This window comes from Mesocricetus auratus, unplaced genomic scaffold, assembly GCF_017639785.1.
Source record: "Mesocricetus auratus isolate SY011 unplaced genomic scaffold, BCM_Maur_2.0 Super-Scaffold_100018, whole genome shotgun sequence".
Taxonomy (NCBI): domain Eukaryota; kingdom Metazoa; phylum Chordata; class Mammalia; order Rodentia; family Cricetidae; genus Mesocricetus; species Mesocricetus auratus.
In genome coordinates this window covers 40,360,453-40,380,455 of record NW_024429199.1, presented here as the reverse complement: position 1 = coordinate 40,380,455, position 20,003 = coordinate 40,360,453, and the positions used below count along the sequence as shown (strand labels likewise).

General features: G+C 41.2%; 1 protein-coding gene across 6 annotated transcripts in view; it reads right to left on the bottom strand.

Annotated features, from left to right (window-relative positions):
- The window catches only part of Scaf8 (SR-related CTD associated factor 8), a 181,951-nt gene that overhangs the window by 145,713 nt on the left and 16,235 nt on the right, over positions 1–20,003 (bottom strand). For all 6 annotated transcript variants that reach the window (XR_005869620.1, XR_005869621.1, XM_040728412.1 and 3 more), the window contains 2 exons: positions 8,303–8,386; positions 5,777–5,821 (listed from right to left, as the gene is read on the bottom strand). Coding sequence is in view for 4 of the 6 variants with exons in the window: in XM_040728412.1 (XP_040584346.1) it covers positions 5,777–5,821; positions 8,303–8,386 (129 nt within the window). In the remaining 2 variants the exon portion in view is untranslated. The remainder of the gene's footprint in view (positions 1–5,776; positions 5,822–8,302; positions 8,387–20,003) is intronic.

Here is a 20,003-nt window from a genome sequence, read left to right as displayed (position 1 = left end):
CACCACGGTGGACTATAAGCCAAACTGTTGCCTCCCTAGGATGCTGCTGTCTGGTATATGGCAGTAGCAACAAGCCAAGTACCTGCTACACCTTATACCTGATGATCAGAGCTGTGCCTACTGATCCAGCTCTAGAACCCTTCCTTACAGATGTTAAGAACACTGACTTTAGAAACGGTGCCAGGTATCAGAATAGTGACAGAACTCCTATTTTCCTGAGGAATTTTTTAGCTTTTTTTTCTTTTTATTAGTGGAGTATTTAATGTTTCCATAATCTTGTTTACATTATGGTATCCCTGGAAAGACTGCTTCTGCTACAGATGGACATAAAAACATAACTACACACCCACACCACACCTCTAACATCTGAGCTATAAAATCTGAGTTTGGGGCAACTTAAGCTATGTAGCGAATTCTAGAAATTTGCTGTGCTGAGTTTTTATGATACACAAATTAATAGATTAGTTTAAAGACAATAAACTTAAAACTGTCCTCATTTGTACAGGAATAACACACTACAATAAATACAAAGAGTATTATCCAAGTGGGTTTGGTTATAGAAACTAATTTTCTGTAAATAATTAAAAACACAAGTCACACTTCTTGTAACATCAAACAAGGACAAACGAAATCTGACTGTGGTCACATAGGAAGAGAAAATGCAAGAGATTAAGAAAAGGTAGCTGGCTTTAGTTGCAAGAAATGAGTGGGCAATTAAAAAGTCTTGTCCTTACAAAAACATAGCTGTGTGTACAAAGACTTTCTGCATATGTACATATGCACTTCCTAACAAAATGTAAGACATTAGGCAATCATAACCAAGTTGCACCTGAAATACAGACTGAAGCCTTATGGCATTTAGAACTTACCTAAAATATCCTAGGACAAAAAAAGTTAGTAAAAAGTACATACGGACAAGGAGCCCCTGGAAATGAATTCCTTTCAAGTTACCTGTACCTAAAATGCCCAGGTCCTTGTGTACACACCCCAGGATAAAGAGTATATACATGATCAAACTCCATCGTTACTAGACTGAATGTTACATAAAAATGTATACATTTAAGGGCGACAACAAAGGTAACTACAGCAAGTATTTTCCAAAAGCCTGCCATTCTTTGTGGGAAAATAACACAGGACGAAAAACATATATAGCAAAGGGTGACCAACTGTGTTAGCTTCACTTTGGAACGGATGCTGGGGGGCTAGAGAGGTGCCAGCTCAGCAGCTAAGAACCCACACTGCTCTTGCAGAGGACCATGGTTTGGTTCCTGTACCCATGTCTGGTGGCTCACAACTACCTATAAGTACAGATCCAGGGGACCCAATGCCTCTAGACTCCAAAGACACAGACACACACATGTACACATAATTAAAAACTAGAACAGGGACCTGCTGAAAAGGATCAAGGCTTCTGGAAGGAAATTATGGTAGTGCCAAGAGTATTTGTCATGGTTTTTATTTATTTTTCATGTCTGTGTCCTAAAAGTGGCAACAAATGAGTCTCTTCTATTACTGACATAATGCAGTGGAAAACTGACAGGTTAATAAGTTTCCAACTGAGACAAAACATCATCAGAACCTAACCTAGGAAGATCACATGTTCTGTAGCCCTTAAGGCAGTCAACAGTAGCCAAAACAGCACTGAACGCAGCTCACTAAAACACAGCATCCAGACTGCATTAAAATAAACAGTGCTCACTGATACCATCAGTCCTATGTGAGTATATGAGAAAAATGAATTTGTAGTAATCATACAAAATGGTAGACTTCACAGGGACAAAAAAAAAAGATTTCAGGAATAGAGCTAAAGATTTCACTAGTACAATTCAAACTGGTAAAAAATACAATGGTTAGCTACAGGTAAGAGAAATGTCAGAAAATCATGAGGTCTTTGATTCAAAACTAATTTTGTGATTCAGATAACTAATACGTTGATTTTTTTAATAATACAAATAGTATAAGACAGATCTGACCTAAAAACAACTGCTAAAATGATAGTTCCTTAATGCCCATAGTTCTTGTCTTTGCTTCAGTCTTACAGAAAGTACACAAGATGGGGAGATGGCTCAGCCAGTGAATGCACCTGCCACCAAGCACTGGCGAACTGAGTTTGATCTCTAGGACCCACGAGGTAAAACAAAGAACTGAGTCCTGTTTCTTCATCTCCACCTGCACTATGACATACACGCACGTACTGTTTTTCACGCATGTACACCCACACAAAAATATGTAAGTGCATAGTGCTGTGAAATAACCCTGTACACTGTAAAGATGTGCTGCTCTCATTGTTAATTTAAAAACTGTTGGCAGTTGGCTAGGATGGAGCTTCAAGGCAGAGAGAATTCTGGGAAGAAAGGTGGAGTCTGAGGAGTCTTGAGCCAGGTGTGGAAGAAATATCATGGGAAGTTCATAGATGAGGTAAACTAGCCTCGGACAGCACATAGATTAATAGAAATGAGTTAAGTTACGTTTAAGAGCTAGCTAAAAACAAGCTTAAGCTATCAGTTAAGCTCTTATAATTAATAATAAATCTCTATGTGACTATTTGGGAGCAGTTGGAGGGACAGCTGATTGCAGTCCCAATGAAAACTCCGTCTACAGCATAAATTTAAACAAAAGCAGAGAATTATCAGAACATAGATTGTTTTATGGCTGCATTCATTAAATCAAAAGCTGGAGGCCCAAGTATTCTTTCTAAGCAGGTGTCCGTAAAGAAGTCAGTTTTTTGCCAGGCAGTGGTGACACACATCTCTAATCCCAGCACATGGGAGGCAGAGGCAGGTGGATCTCTATGAATTTGGAGCCAGCCTGGTCTACAAAGCAAGTACCAGGATACCCAAGGGCTACACAGAGAAACCCTGTCTTGAAAACCATCCCCACCCAAAAGTCAGTTTTAATGTCTTTTCATTTGTCACTATAACCCATCATTCCATCTATAAAATTCTCATGACTACTAACACACGGGACCATAGGTAACATCAAGTTTCTAAACACTTAATCCTTACCTGTGTTATTTGTTTATAGCACATAAATAAACATAAAATGTGACAATGCTTAACCTCTGAAACACCCTACAACAGAATTCCATGCAGAAACAAAAGGGAAGAAGTTACTTCATACATGTAACAACTAGAGAATACTTAAGCTCACAACTATTTCAAAAGGCTATACAATGCATGGCCCTATTTGTCCAACATTCTCTATCGAGTTTCAGGAGTATCAGGATGTCTTTTAAATGTTAGGATGTTGGAGCAATTTGGATTTTGGATTTTCAGATCAGGCATGTTGAATCTACACAAAATGTTGCCACCCAAGATAACTGAGTGAAAGTTACAAGTAATGTGTATTATTATGAGATGTTGGTCATTGATCTAATACACACATCTATAATTACTCTAGAGTTAAAAAATAAGCATAAGCAATTTGACCGTTACACGAATCTATCCATCCATCTTTAATTAAACAGGAATAGAGATAAAATAACTCATTTCTTGACCAGACTGACTTCTTCACATGACTGCGGGACAGTCTTATTGAAGCCTTTCCAAAACTTTTGCTTATTCAAACACACTTCCATCCTAAATCCCAAAGACGATTCATCTCCCCAAAACCTGACTATTCAAATGGATTTCTGTATGAATTGCTAAGAGATCAACCAGGAACTGGAGGAAATGCAGACCCCAGGCTCCTCCCCAAACTCATTCCAGCAGGACTCCCCATACAATTCCTACATAGTCAAATTTAAGGGCAATGGCTTCAATTTTGAACCTCTTAAAAGATTTACACTGGTGTAAAAATCTTTATCTAAACTTCTTAATCTCAAATGTTTAACCAACATTTTACGGAAAAAAACAAAGATTTTAAAATGCGGGAAAGGGGCAGAGGAATGGCTCAGTGCTTAACAGCATACACTGCTCTTCCAGAGGACCTGGATTCGATCCCCATCACTTATCTGACAGCTCACAATTGTCTATAGCTGCCATTCAAGGAAATTTGATGTCTTCCTCTGTCCACCATGAACACCAGCCACACATGGTCCACACACTTTCCATATATGCAAGCAAACACATACACAAAAAAACATAACAAGACATTTAATTTCTACTTTGTACTCATTGATTCTGTGAGACATGGTCTCTACATAACCCTGACTGTCCCAGAACTTACTATGATGTTGGCCTTTGATTCAGAGATTCTCCAGCCTCTGTGTCCTAAGTGCTAGGATTAAAGATGTGCACCAACAGCCCTGCCTAAACTGATCTTTGTTAAAGGAGGGTCAGAATAAAACACATCAAGTATTCAAGATAACTGAGTATAGAGAACGATACAGTAGTCGTACTTTGATCCCTTCACCTTCCGTAGCATACTGCAACCTTGCCACATGTTAATGCCAAGTATGAATAAGTAAAGTCTAAGTCCTAACAGTGTATTTCAGACTGGCATCAACAGTTTCAATCGTAAGTAGGAGTACAAAGAACAATGACCTATGCTACCTAGACTCTCAATAAAGACAGTAAATGTAAGTGTGCTGAATAGTTTTATGTCAACTTGACACAAACTAAAGTCATCTGAGAGGAGGAAGCCTCAATTAAGAAAACGTCTCCATAAGATAAAGCTGTGAGCCAGCATGCAGGGTATTTTCTTAATTAGCAATTGATGGGGGAAGGTCCAGCCCTTTGTGGGTTGTGCCATCCCTGGGCTGGTGGTCCTAGGTTCTACGAAAAAGCAGGCTGAGCAAATCATGAGGAGCAAGCCAGTAAGTACCGCCCCTCCATGGCCTCTGCATCAGCTCCTGCCTCCAGGTTCCCATCCAGGTTGAGTTCCTGCCTTGGCTTCCCTCAACCAACTGTGATTTAAGATAACAAAATAAGATGTATCCCTATTTAGTGCATTAATGGCTCAAACAAAATGAGAGAGCAAAAATGGTTGGGAGAAAATATTTCAACGCGTATTTTACATAGATACAAAAGTTGCTTTCTAAGCAACAGCTTAAAATAAATAGTGAGAATCTCCTTAAAGGCCATACACAGCAACAATTTAAAACATTTGAATAACCAATCATAATGGCATAAATGTTTTCAAGAAGCAAAGCAAACTTGGTAAAAATATCTGCTTAAAGGCTATCATTTTCAGACTTAACAAACCATCACTTTCATTTTATTTCTCAATAAAAAATAAAACAACTGGGGTCTTTTTGTTTTGAGAAAGAATCTGGCACAGTCCAGATGGGCATCTGCTTTGCTAAGCCTAACCATGAATCTCAATAGTGCCAGGGACTAAAACACTATGGCCCATGTGCCTGCACGATCCTATGGTACAAAGTGCTGAGACAGAATGCAGAGTCACTGGTGTGCTAGGCCAGCACTCCACCTGCAAAACTACATCGCAACACTTGCAAGTTTCTTTTTAACAGTCCATCAAAACTTAAGCTCAAGTTTTGATTTAAAGGAGAACATAAAGGGTTGGATGATGGCTCTGTGGATAAGAGTACTTGCTGCTCAGCCGGGCGTTGGTGGTGCATGCCTTTAATCCCAGCAGAGGCAGGCAGATCTCTGTGAGTTCAGGCCACCATGGTCTACAGAGTGAGTTCCAGGACAGCCAAAGTGCCAAGATTACATAGAGAAACCCTATCTTTGGGGGGAAGGGAGGGAGAAGATTTCTTTAAAAGTTAAATCACATGCTTAAAAATAAGTAAATGATGGCTAAGAACACAAGCATCAATACAAAACTACAGCACATTTAGCCTAGGTAGTAAAGAAAGAGCACATGTACTTACTTTCTGAATGAATTTTTCAACACTTTGTACCACGTGTTTATAGAACTGTAAGAAAAAAGAAAGTGTGATTCCAAAATCAGTTTGCACAGGATAGAATACTCTGCTGACCACAGGCTTGAGAAGGGCTCCAAAAGCCCATCAAATAAATGTCAGACAAATTCATGTCGTTCACCTTATGGGAAACTAGTTGTTTCTTTTAATTCTTCAAGCAATTCTTTGAAGCACATAGCATATAGCTAAAGTATATTATGAAACTTCCAACATTTTTATGAAAGCACACTTTGACAAATTGAATTGACAGCAAAATATTGTATACTGACAAATGTTATATTTTTTCCAGAGAGGGAAAACTTAGAATGTCCTACAGTATCATTTTAAGACCTAAATCAAGGTGGATACCAGAAAAAGCAAGTAACTCTACCTGCAGAACACTAACAAATGTGAGAGCCTATTTCAAGCACAGGCAGAGAAGAAGAAATGTGTTAATAAATCGTGTAGAATGAAATGAGATGATTCACTATCAAATATGAGAACACTTAATGTACAATAAAACATTCAACATAAACCTGAAAGTAAAACAGAAATTATAGACAACACAATTTTAATGTGTCAATGGTAATGTCACTATTAGAACATTTCTATTTTTAAGAACTTGAATTAAACTTCCAGTCTCATGACTTCTGCTTTACAAAGGATCGCCCCATCCCTTAGACTGAGGAGACATCAGAACTAAAGCCAGAACACTGAAATGTATACATGGGTTTACTATAAGAATAGTAGCACAAAAGCATTTTTATCAAAACAAATTCATACATGTTATCAACATACTGTGCTTTGGTTGTTCTCTAAGAAAATGTAGGGGCTGGAGAGATGGCTCAGCAGTTAAGAGCACTAATTGCTATTCCAGAGGACCTGGGTTCAATTCCCAGCACCCACATGGCAGCTCACAACTGTCTGTAACTCCAGTTCTAGGGCTTCTGACACCCTTACAGACACACATGCAAGCAAACATCAATGCAAGTAAAATAATAATAGTAATAATAATTTTTAAAACAATGAAAATGCCAATATTCTTAGAAGAGTTATATGCAAGCATATAGGGACCACTATTATTAAGGACATCTGAAACTGACATATAAAAGCCAGGAAAAAGTATCAGTGCAATGAGTATGTGTTTGTGTGTCAAGTTGACAAGGATGGATTAATCTTGGTTGTCAACATGACTACTGGAATCATTGAAAACCCAAGTTTCAGGGCACACCTACAGGGACTTTTTTTTTAAGATTTACTTATTATGTATACAGTATTCTGCATACATGTATGCCTGCAAGCCAGAAGAGGGCACCAGATCCCATTGCAGATGGTTGTGAGCCACCACGTGGTTTCTGGGAATTGAACACAGGACCTCTGGAAGAGCAGCCAGTGCTCTTAACCTCTGAGCCATCTCTCCAGCCCATACAGGGACTTTCTTAATCAAATCATTTGAGGTGGCAAACTCAGATTAAAGGTTACAGAAGAAGGAGGCTTGCCCTCATCCTTACTGGCAAGTTCATGGATCCTGGTGCTGAGGCATTTCTTCACTGGTATTAAAACCTACTTCTTCAGGAGTCCAATGTAGACTGAAGAGCAGCAGCTCTCCAGGAGGTCCAGCTCCAGTCTCCTGAACTGAACAGCTACCAGACTCTTGACTTTTCTGTCATAAGACAGCCAGTGTTGGACTATCCAGACCACAGCCTGTAAGTACTCTAATAAAACCCCTTTCAATAAATAAGTAAGACTCTCTTCTGTTTCTACAGGGAGCCGTGGATTAGCACAGTATTTTCCTGTTGCTGTGACAAAACATCCTAATGGAAGCAATCCAATACATTTCTATGTCAGATACAGGAACAGAGGCTTGAGACGCTTAGTCACACTGCATCCACATTCAAGGAGCACAGAAGACAAGAGATGTGGTTCAGTGGCTTAAAATAAAGTACTTCCCAAACAAACTCAAGGGCATGAGTTCAATCCTCACATCCCTGGTGAGGGAGAATGCTGCCCTCTGACCGCCACACATGCACCACAGCACGGAAGTGCCCACATTCACAAGCACAACCCCCAGAGTAACAAAAATAGAATTTAAAGCAGCAGCAGCAGCAGCAGCAGCAACAGATAGGAATGTCTGCTGCCGCTCAGTGCCCTTTCTCCATTTATATGGCAGAGGATAGTCCCACAACCCAGAGTGGACAAGGCTGCCCAGCTCAGTTAAGGCAATCAAGGCAATTCCCCACAGGCATGGCCCAAACCCATCTCCCAAGTGATTTCAGATCAAGTCATGCTGACAATCTAACACTACCCCACAGACTATCTCAAAAAAAAAAAGGTTGGAACACAATGGAGGAAGATGCCTGATAAAGCCTCTGGACTCTACATAACCCTTAAGAATGGCACACGTACAACGCGTGTGCGCACACACACGTGCACACACACACACACACACTCATACACACCAGGGTTATTTTACTTAAAGACAAATTTATTACGCACCTTAATGGCTTTGATGGCTGCCTTTGTAATCTGGGTCATTTTTGCTTTAGAAATAGGTGGTTTATAGTCATTCAGCGAATATAACTGATGAAAAAAAAGAAAAACAAATGTTAAATACATCACAAGTGCCTCTAAGCAATTGTGAAACTACTACCATTTTTATATTCTCAATGAAATAAGGGGTAACTTTAAAAAGTCCCAACAACACTAACACAGGGAAATGTACAATTACAATCAGCTATTGCCTCACACTTGCTTATTCATAATCAATATAAAGTTAGAAGAATAGAAAACTTAGAATCCCCATACACTGCCATTGTATGAGTACTACACTGAGTATTAAATGAGTATTAAAATATGCAGCAACTTTATAATATACTCAGGAGCTAGTGTGGCTCAGTGGGGAAAGTGTCTCCAAACCTAACAACGTGAGTTCATTTCTCAAATCCACACGGTGGAAACAGAGAACCAACTCTCCTTACACAGGCTTGCAGACACGTATCAAATGAAAAAATAAGACCGTGGCAGCTTCTCGAAAAATATTAAAAATGGTCACCATGTGATCAATTCCACTCCCAAGCATACAATAAATACTAAAATCTGTGCCTCTGATGCTGAGTGTGTGGGCAACACCTTTAACCTAGAAGTAGAGGCAGGCTGATTCTCTGTGAGTTTGAGGTCAACTTGGTCCACATAAGCAAATTCCAGAACAAGTCAGCCAGGACTAAACAGTGAGACTGCTCCAAAAATGAGGGAGGGAGGGAGGGAGGGAGGGAGGGAGGGAGGGAGGGAGGGAGGGAGGGAGGGAGGGAGGGAGGGAGGGAGGGAGGGAGGGAGGGAGGGACGGAGGGACGGAGGGACGGAGGGACAGAGGGACAGAGGGAGGGAGGGAGGGAGGGAGGAAGAGAGAGAGGAAAGAAGGGAGGGAGGGAAGAAGGGAGGGAAAACAAGGCATGTCCTCCTGCCACATTTATAGTTATCTTTAAAAAACAAAAACTACCTCACCACTTGACTTCAATAGTCAAGAACTTCCCTTTGAATAAAACTATAGTTAAGGCTCTCACGTGGTCAACTGCCTCTCATGTCATGTTTATAGCCTCTTGCTCATAGCACATACACTCTTCTCAGTTCCCTGCTACCGTACCCTTAAAATGAGATTTGCTCTCTTCTAGTCAGAATACTTCCTCCAAGGGTCTCCCCATTAGCTAATATGTACTTTTCCCTAAATCACCTAAAGAGGAAAGGCTTCCGTAACTCCCCATTACCAAGCTTCTATTTATGTATTCACTGTCTCACCATTTACCTTTTAAGTCATCAATTTGTCTGATTATGTCTAATATTTTAGTTTTCAAAAAAAATGCCACAAAGATATTGGTGACTGACACAAATAAAAGGTTAACATTCCTTTAATGCAATTTAAGTGATTAAGTGGCTAACTACACACCAAGTGCTTTGCAAACAGAAAGTAAGAAAATTAGCTAACAAACACCTCATCTGGGCTAGGGCTGCTGCCAAGGACCATGTCTGGATCCATGGTCCTACTGCAGCCAGGATCTGTGTTGATTTCCGTGTCTCTGGGCATCAAAGGCAACACCAATGCCAGGGGTCTAGGCCGCCACCTGGGGCCATGCTGGTGTCCAAGGGCCACGCCAATCTGAGTGGCCTCTGCTGCCACCTGGAGCCATGGTGACATCCAAGCACAGGCTGCTACCAAAGACCAAGTCTGGGCCCATGTTCCTACCACAGCTGGGGTCTGTGGCCCATGGTACCACCAAAGGTTACACAGATGCCTGAGATCTGGGCCACAACCGATGGCCAAGTTGGTGTGTGAGAGCTGTGTTGCCAACAGGGCCATGCCAATCTGGGTGGCCTTCACCGTGGGGGGGTGTCCTGGGTTGATGTTCATGGCTCCTGTTGCCACAAGGGGTAATAGGAGCTATATGTGTTGAAACCAGAGGGCCCTGCTGAGCCAACCCCACCCCTCACCAGGCCTGCCCCTCCCTGAACACTACAGCAAGACAGCTGCTAACACCACAACCAACCCTCTCCTGCACTTGGGAGAAATGGCCCGACTGCTCACCATGGGTGTGGGAGAGCTGGTCCAGATGGCATGGCCTAAGAGAGCTGGCTCTACCCATCCGCGATGGGGCGGTCCCAGTGGCCAGGACTGACCAGCTACCACGCAGACCCATATGTGGGCCTTGCGTTAGCTCACCCTAACATCTACCCAATCTATCACCTGCTGGAGTGCGTGAAGTGCAGAGTCACAACCAAGTATCTCCATGACTCAGAGCAATATCAGGACATTCAAAAGGAGTTGTAATGAGGGTTCAGCGATGATGGTTAGCCAGAGGCCTTAAATCAAACCAATGACTCACTGCAATGAACATTTTGTGGTGGGGCTGATAGGACAAAAGGTATATACTGCGTTCCTGATGTCAATAGGAGTAAATGAAGAAGTGTTGGAAAGACGGATGAGCAAGTTGGTTTTTGCTTGTTTTGTAAAATTTTAATTAAGTTGCAGGGGCATGATACAGGGTGAGGGGTGGATATGGAAGGACTAGGGGGTCAGTGGGATTGGGGTGCACGATATGAAATTCCCAAAGAATTATGTTGGAAACAATTACAAACAGCCTTTCTCTTCAATGCACTCTGGGGGCACCCACACATTCATTATATTATCTGACGAGATTCAGGTCCCAACAAGAAGACTGATTCCAACTATGGCAGTGGGATTTAAGAGGGGAGGCCTAGTGGGAGGTCCTCAAGCGACATGGGGCAATATCCACAGGATAAAGTTGTTCTCGTGTGACACTTCAGCAGTTTCTTGGGAAAAGCCAAGCTTGAACCTGGTCCCACTAAGTGCTCCGCTTCATGTGATCACAAGTGCACAGTAAATGCCCCTGCTGCCTATGAGGGTCCTCACCTGAACAGAACCCATTGCAGGCACCACATTCGAGAGATACCAAAACAGTAAGCTAAAAGGACTCTCTTTTGTATTAAGCATTTCAGTATCATCACAAAATGCTAATTAGTAAGGCCACACTGTTTCTACTCTAGCACATCTGTTCAGCTCTATTCTTGTAGCAAGACACTAATAAACTGTGTTTGAACCAAAACAACCAAACTATATGATAAAAGAACTTAGGAGTAAAAGCAACCTTTGAATCTGAGTAGTACCTTAACGCAGGGTGGTCTTTCCTCTTTTTGATAAAACATATCACTAGAGAGAATTCTCCTACCCTCATATGTACTGAGACTCATCACCCAATCTTAACAAAATATTTTCAAACTATTTCAAACAAAACTTTCAAAAACATTTCAGTGTCCCTGGAAATTTGATCAATATTCAACTAATCCTATGGCTCTGGAAGAGTCTAACAGAACTGGTCATAAACCAGAACCATCAACAGACATATGGCTGTGCATCAGTGCAGGTTTATCTACGCCTTCAAGGCTGCTGGCTTTTTGACCAGATGGATTAAAGAGTAAGTATGGATCAAAAATAAGAGTAATTCATCGTTTGAGACCAGCCTGGTCTACAAAAGCTAGTTCCAGGACAGCCTCCAAAGTCACAGAGAAACCCTGTCTCGAAAAACTAAAAAAGAAAAAAAAAAAAAAGAGTAATTAATCTTTTTCCAAAATAACCTTTTAGTGCTTTAATCTACAATCTCTCAAATCTCAATTTCTTAAATCTCCAAAGACACAAGAAACATCACAAAAGTTCCTGCCAATACAATTTTCACACTTTCAAGATGCGTGCTGACCAGAAGTACCATGACTTTCACAATGAAAAGAAACAAGGGAGGAGCAACAGGTAAGAGGGTGTCAGCTCCCAGACAGTGGAAAGGGGTTGGCAACTGATGAAACAAGGAAACCACAGCCATCGCACACATATAAGATGCAGTCACTGTACAAAACCTTCTTTTCACAGTCTCCATACTCAAGACCAAGGCATTAAAGATGGCAAAAGCAAGGGCTGAAGAGATAGCTCAGCTGTTAAGAGCACTGACTGCTGTCCCAGAGGACCTGGGTTCATTTCCCAGCACCCACATGGCAGCTCACAACTGTAACTCCAGTTTCACGGGATCTGATACCTTCACACAGACTTATACAACAAAACACGAGATGTACATTAAACAAAAATAAATTATAAAAAAGAGGGCAGAAGCAGCAACTGTGAATAAATGTCCTCATCTAATACTGCAACAACTATTAATGTCTAAAACTCAACTGACAGTTGGTATTAAATTTTACCTGGTGATATAAATAAAGTACTGGAAGAACTTAAGTGTTAAGTGAAAAACATTGTTCTTTGGGGGCAATCGAGGATATTCAGAGACTTCAAAACCACTTGTTTATGCTATCTCAAAGATTATATTTTATTATCTTTATTCTAGTCCACTTGTGCATACACCATCTTCACAGTTCACCTTCTCCAAAATTCTTATATTGAAGCCCTAACCTCCACTACAACTATATTTAGAAACAGGGTCTCCTTAATGATGGGGATGTCCTTCTGTATGCTGTGAAACAATGTTTCTCTTATTGGTTGATGAATAAAGTTACTTTGGCCAATGGACAGGCAGGATGTAGCCAGGCAGGAAGTATAGGCAGGACTACCAGACTAGGAGATGCTGGGAAGAGGGATGCAGGGAGTGAGAGACTCCATGTAGCTGCAGAGGGAGCAAGAGGTCTGGTAAGCCAAGACCATGTGGAGATACAGATTAACAGAAATGGGTTAATAACTAAGAGAAAGCTAACCAATAAGAAGCCTGAGCCATCAGTCAAACAGTTTATAATTAATATGAGCCTCTGTGTGTTTATCCAGGACTAAACGGCTGCAGAACTGGTCGGGAAAGACACTTCTGCCAACACTTTGGAGGTGATTAAATTACATCATATAGACAGACAGGAGGATGACGGTCTGTCAAAAGCCAGATAGCACAGTTTTGCTCACAGATGTGTATATATTCTTTCACAAACCCAAGCTCTTTCTGTACCCACCCCTCCCTTCCTCTGTGAGAAGGCAAGTATCCATCAGGCAGGAACAGTTTCTCCCAGGAACTCAATGGACAGCACGTGGAGCCTCGACTGCCTAGGCTCAAGAACCATAAGGAAAAAAAATTGTTTAAAACACTATTAAAAAATGGGTTATATGAAACTTTCCTACCAATTAAAAGCATGTTATTGTTATTAGTAAACCAATTACAACATTGAGAAAAAGACTAAAATATATTCATAGCTGTTAAGCACATATGTCCTCCAAATTGAACATTATTTCCAGTAAAGGGGGAAGGAGGGGAATCCTCACATTCAGGAAACTCAGCAGGCAAGATTCACATAAGAGGTTCAGGAAGTTCATGAAACATACCAGACACAGGAAGCTCTAGGATATGGGTTTCGTGAGCCAGCACCCATGCTGGATGGGCCTTTCAATAGTGTAAGAGCTAACTGTGAGTCATCTGTACTACTGGAACTAGCACTAATAAACTTACTGGTTCATCCAGCTAGAAGGATGGAACTGTTTCTTTGGTTTGTCATCAGTGCCCTATCCAGGATAAAGACATGTTTGCATTCTTTTCCACAGGAATAGTCATATAACACAACTGGTGCCCAAGCATGACTAACGTAACCAAAGTAAAGAGGAGGAAAACATACACAGCCCCTGCAAAGGATGGTAAAACAAGCAAATGAAGCCATTCTGTCTGAAGATGAAGAATCCATGGAAGCAATCCCAATATGACTACATTTTCCCAATATGCGCTAAAGGATAGTGTGGCTCCTTGTTGTAATGACAGCTGTGTGTTCCCTGTGTTATAACACACAGACTCTAGATGGAGCCATTTGAGTGGAGCATCATTTGGGAAAGGGGACAATTTTCCAATAGCCACTGTCTACACAGTATGGGATAGCATTATCACCTTGATGAATAGCATCCCACACAATTATGAAGTTATATGGCTGCCCTAATATTCTTAACTGGCTGAAGAATACATTTACAATCCCTCAAGTACTGACTATGAAGTTGTAGTGGCAGTTGTGTGATATTTGCTTTGGGCCATACAGCATTCAAATGAAGCTCATCTTAAGTCCAACAGGAAGGGAATTACAGGGATGTAGAGAAGGTTCAGCGATTAAGAGCATTGGCTGCTATTTCAGAGGACCCGAGGGATCAATTCCCAGCACCCACATGGCAGCTCATAACTATTTGTAACTCCAGTTACAGGGGACCTAACACCCTCACACAGACATACATGCAGACAAAACACCAGTGCATATAAAAAATAAAATTATTAAAACAAAGAAAGGAATTACAAAAAAAATTAAAAAGAATGTATGCTATCCCATTCTCTGTACTGACCTCTAATTTAGCACACGCACACAAAAGTAAAATAAGGAAGGATGACAAGGAGACATTGGTCTGCTGTTTGTAACAGCTAGTGAGACCTAAAGAAATACCGATCATTATCTATCCTTAAAAACCCTTACCAGACACAAAGATTTGTCACCTGGAACAAAAATTAAGTAGTGAAGGAGAATGTGAAATAGAAGAGACGATACTCATAATGGGCTGGTGAAATAGCTTCTGTGTAAAGGAGCCTGCTTGGCTAGAAATCCAAGTTTGACACCTAAAATCCACATAAGGAGGAAGCAGAGAATGGATTCCTTAAAATCAGCCTCTAACCTGCATACACATACCACATCACATGTACCCCACCACACATATATCATGTACACACATATATATCATATGCACACACACACATAGCATATCACATGCACCCCACCACACATACATCATGTGTACACACAGACGCATATCACATGCACCCCCACCACACATATATCATGTACACACATATATATCATATGCACACACACACATAGCATATCACATGCACCCCACCACACATACATCATGTGTACACACACATAGCATATCACATGCACCCCACCACACATTATCATGTACACACTCATATATCATGTGCACACACACACATCACATGCACCCCGCCACACATATATCATGTGCACACACACATACTATATCACATGCACCCCACCACACATACATCATGTATACACACATATATCATGTTCACACACACATACCACATCACATGCACCCCACCATACATATATCATGTACACACACACATACCACATCACATGCACCCCACCACGCACATATCATGTACACACATATATATCATGTACACACACATACCACATCACATGCACCCCACCACACATATATCATGTACACACACACATACCACATCACATGCACCCCACCACATATATATCATGTACACACACACATACCACATCACATGCACCCCACCACGCATATATCATGTACACACACATATGAAATAAACATTATTAATTTAAAAAGATATATACTTCACGGGCCTGACCTTTAATACAGGATGGACAAACAAGCATGCAGATGAGGGCCTTAACAATGAACCAGTTCAGAAACTATGATAAACAAGACATATACTCCTCTGAACTGTTTAGACTGGAGACTTTTAAACAAGCAAAGAACTCCCCAAGGTCTTGTTCATGAGGCTATGGGCCATGGGGGTAGATCAGATCAGTCTGAGTGCCAGGAGAATGGAGAAGCCAGAACAAGTCCTAGCCACCTGTCCTTGAGACAAAGGCAGTACAATCTGAGACAATATAATGGAATCCCTGATTCCACCAGCCATTACAGACACTTCGCTATAGTCTGTTAAGAGTCCCATAAATAAAGCAGGAAGCAAAAAGAGACATTATTGAGGAAAACTGGGTGCATGAGAGGCAATGTTTCATCCCAATTCACCAGGCCCTACAGGACTGTGCACAGGGGAGCTGGAAAGACCAGCAGGTGCTTCACAACTGGTATGGGGCTTCAGCCCCAACACTGAGCCCATGGTAGGGAAGGATCTTTATGAGACAGGACAAGTTCTGTGGATGTGAATGGCTTCAGAGTGGTATGGGATAAGGTTCACAAACTGCTCAAGCACTCAAGATAGCACAAGGCAAAACAAAGGGGTCTGTCCAGGTCTCCTGAAGACAGAAATGCCAAAGCCCAAATGCTGCACTCGTGAGTCTCTAGAAGGCTTGAGCAACAGCTCACCAAAAGGAAGAGATGATACAACAGCACAAGTTTAAGAAAAAAGACCAGGAAAGGGGCAAAAACAATCAGTGTCCTCGAGTATGTTATGCACATTTCACTGATGCGACAAGTATACTGGGGTAGAGCCCAGAGGTTACAAGTCAGCTACAGTGGCAGTCAAGGTAGTCAAAAAAAAAGTGATCCTGCTTCCCCTGATCCCTAGCCAGGTCCACCGAGCCCCTGGAAGCACTCAAGGATGAAGAAGCAGGATAGCTCATGGAAACTGACTCTAAATCACAGAGAGCAACACAGTAATGTCTCCCATCACATTGCTGCACCGCATCACTGCTCTTCTGCCAGAACAACTGACACAATCTTTGCATGCCACACTGAACTTGCTAAGTGATCTTTTTAATATTCTGCTAAGCACTGCATCCTAAAACCAACAAGTACTTCCTCAAAAAGGACAGGCATGGATTGTCAAAGATCTTGCTCACCCTTTGCAAAAAGGTTTCATTATATAATACCAGCTGATTTAGAAAACAGCTGAAAAAACTGGGCGTTGGTGGTGCACACCTTTAATTCCAGCACTCGGGAGGCAGAGGCAGGCAGATCTCTGTGAGTTCCAGGCCAGCCTCCAAAACAATACAGAGAAACCCTGTCTTGAGGAAAAAAAACAAAAAAAACGAAGAGTTAATTTAAATAAACTCACTCTACATTAAAAAAGATATAAAACACTCACAGAAACTGTAGGCTGTTAAATGAAAACTCCCTGTGGCCAGAGAGAGCTCCACCCCTCTTGAGTTGTTGGTCAGGGAGGACCCCACACCCTATGTATAAATCACAAAGGCTATGGTCACTAGTGTTGGTTGCTCACACAAATTAGGACAGAAGAGGCTTTCATTTCAGGACTGGGAGAAGTTCAACCATTATGAGCTCGGTGTGTCCTGCCCTGTCTACTGACTTTTTGGAAGACACTCCACAATCTGCTGTGCAAAAACTGTCCCTAACAATCACACTTGATTATGGACTCTGACCACACACTATCAACATGTGTCTGCAGGTATAATGGTAATGGATGAGATCCCTATTTTCTGATCTACTTTAAAAATACCTTCCTTTAAGGAAACCATATTTGTTACTCTAAGCTACTCTTAGCCAGATGTGCTGTGCCTGTCAAACTACCTTCTAGACATCTGTGTTTACTCCCACAGCTGCTTATGTTGCCATCCTCTCTTCAGGAAGGATATTCTTCTTTGCAGTGGGCAGCGGCTACTGCAGAAACTCATAACCATTCATACTAAAATAATCATTGCTGTGGTACGATGACCCCATGCTGAGCCATAAATAGGGAGTTAAGCAGACATGTATACTACTCCTTTCTGAGCTCAGAGCATCACGCAAGAAGGGGCAGAGGAAATACGAAGAGGTAGACAGAGGGAAAATGGAGTGCTGTGTAGTTATTTCTTCAAGCTGAAACACAACACCCCTTGGAGGGCTGAGGAAGGCTCACTCCACCAGACACACAAAAAGCTCCTGAAACTTTTAAAACTCAAGAAATACTGGGATTATAGATGAATATCATAGCTTCAAAGAATTTAGTGTAATACACAAAAACCCACATTGTACACTTCAACAGATGAAATGTATAGTGTGCATATGTCTCAATAAAGCTGCTGTCTCTAATTGGAGGTTTCTAGTCCCGCCTGCCAGTTCCCCAATAACCACTCTAAGGCTTAATATTAATTATAATTGTTTGACCAATGGCTCAGACATATAGCTCTCACAAATGAACCCATTTCTATTATTCTGTATTTTTACCACAAGGCTCGTGGCTTGTTACTCATATCTTACTTCCCCAGTGGCTACATGGCCTCTCTGTGACTCATCTTTCTCTCTGGATCTTTGTTTGGACTTCCCGCCTGACTCTATTCTGCCTGGTCATTGGTCAAAACAGTTTTATTCATCAACCAATAAAGGCAACCCATATTCACAGCATACAGAAGGACATCCCACTGCAGTTGTCTAAAATAAAAATAAAGTGAGGCATGGTAGTACAGACTTTTTAACCCCAGCACTTGGGAGGCAGGGGTATGTCTGTGTTTGAGGCCAGTCAGGGCTACACAGAGAAACTCTGTCTGAGAAAAACAAAAAAAAACAAAACAAACAAAAAATAAATTAAAAACTCTCAAAGGCCTCAAAATTCTGCAAATGGCCCACGGCCCCTCCCCCAGGTTATACAAGCAGTAAGCAACAGAAGGCACAAGCTAGTAGAGCGGCCTGCAACTCCAAGGATGCAGCAGTCACCCATGCTGTGGCAGCCCTCTCAGTGACCCAGCTGCCTCTAAGTCACCATGCTCCTGTAAGTAACCTCAATGAGCGTAGGGGCGACATTGGGCACAGTCCTCTCTCCAGCCTTTCCTGAGGCAAGTAGACATCAGCTGGGGCTCTTTCAGGAAAGTCACACTCTGCTTTTTTAAACAGATACCTCTAACTCACAGTACTTTCTGTCTCATGTCCCAAATCCCATGATAAAGGATGAAATGAATATAGTTCGTGCGGCTGGCAATTCAATGAATTTTGTCAAACTTCCTAATTATTTATTTTATTTAGATCATCACCGACATTCTCTTAACTCTTCACAAAAAAATTTCTAAGACTTTCAGTTTCTTTGTAGAACATGAAATATAAATCTAAGCAACATGAGCTGAAGTTACAACTGTCTTTTAAAAAAAAATCCATGATTTTAAAGAGTTGGAGCTGATGGGAGGTGCAAGATTTTTGCAATTCCCCAGACTGGGTTTTCTAAGGCACAGGTGATTCCTACTTCATACTAAAAACCTTAGAATCAAGTGATCCAAAGGCATCTTTGGGGAAAGGGGCAGAATATCTAACTATAAACAATAAAACAAAAACTTATTTATAATAAAAATAAAACTTATCAAACATAACTCTTTTCTTATTTTTTGTTTGTTTGGGTTTTTGTTTTGTTTTGTTTTGGTTGGGTTTTGTTTTTGTTTTTTTTTTTTTTTTTTTTTTTTTGGTTTTTCGAGACAGGGTTTCTCTGTGGCTTTGGAGGCTGTCCTGGAACTAACTCTTGTAGACCAAGCTGGCCTCAGCCTCCTGAGTGCTGGGATTAAAGGTGTGCACCACAACAACTTTTCTTAATTTTAAAGGAATGCTTAGCATCATTCTTTTCCCCCATTAGCCGTGTGTGGGTATGTGTACACATGCAAGTGGAAGTCGGAGGACAACTTGCAGGAGCTGCTTCTCTCATGTCACATGGGTAAGATCATCTGGCTTGACACCAAGTGGATTTATCCACTGAGCTATCTCCCTGACTGACCTTTATTTTCCAGTTCAAAATATTTTAATACAGAAAATCTTGAATGTTTTAAAAACCACTAAAGAAAAATACTCTCACAATTCATCGCTCGTTGAAAACCTACTGATACAAGCCACTGGGAATGCAAGACAAGGCCATCAAGTCTGTCTAAGCTCACATGCTTCTAGAACAGGACAGAGAAGGTACAAAGTGAAGACAGCATTGAGAAGAGTATGCAATAATGTACACTTTCTCAGAATAGAAAA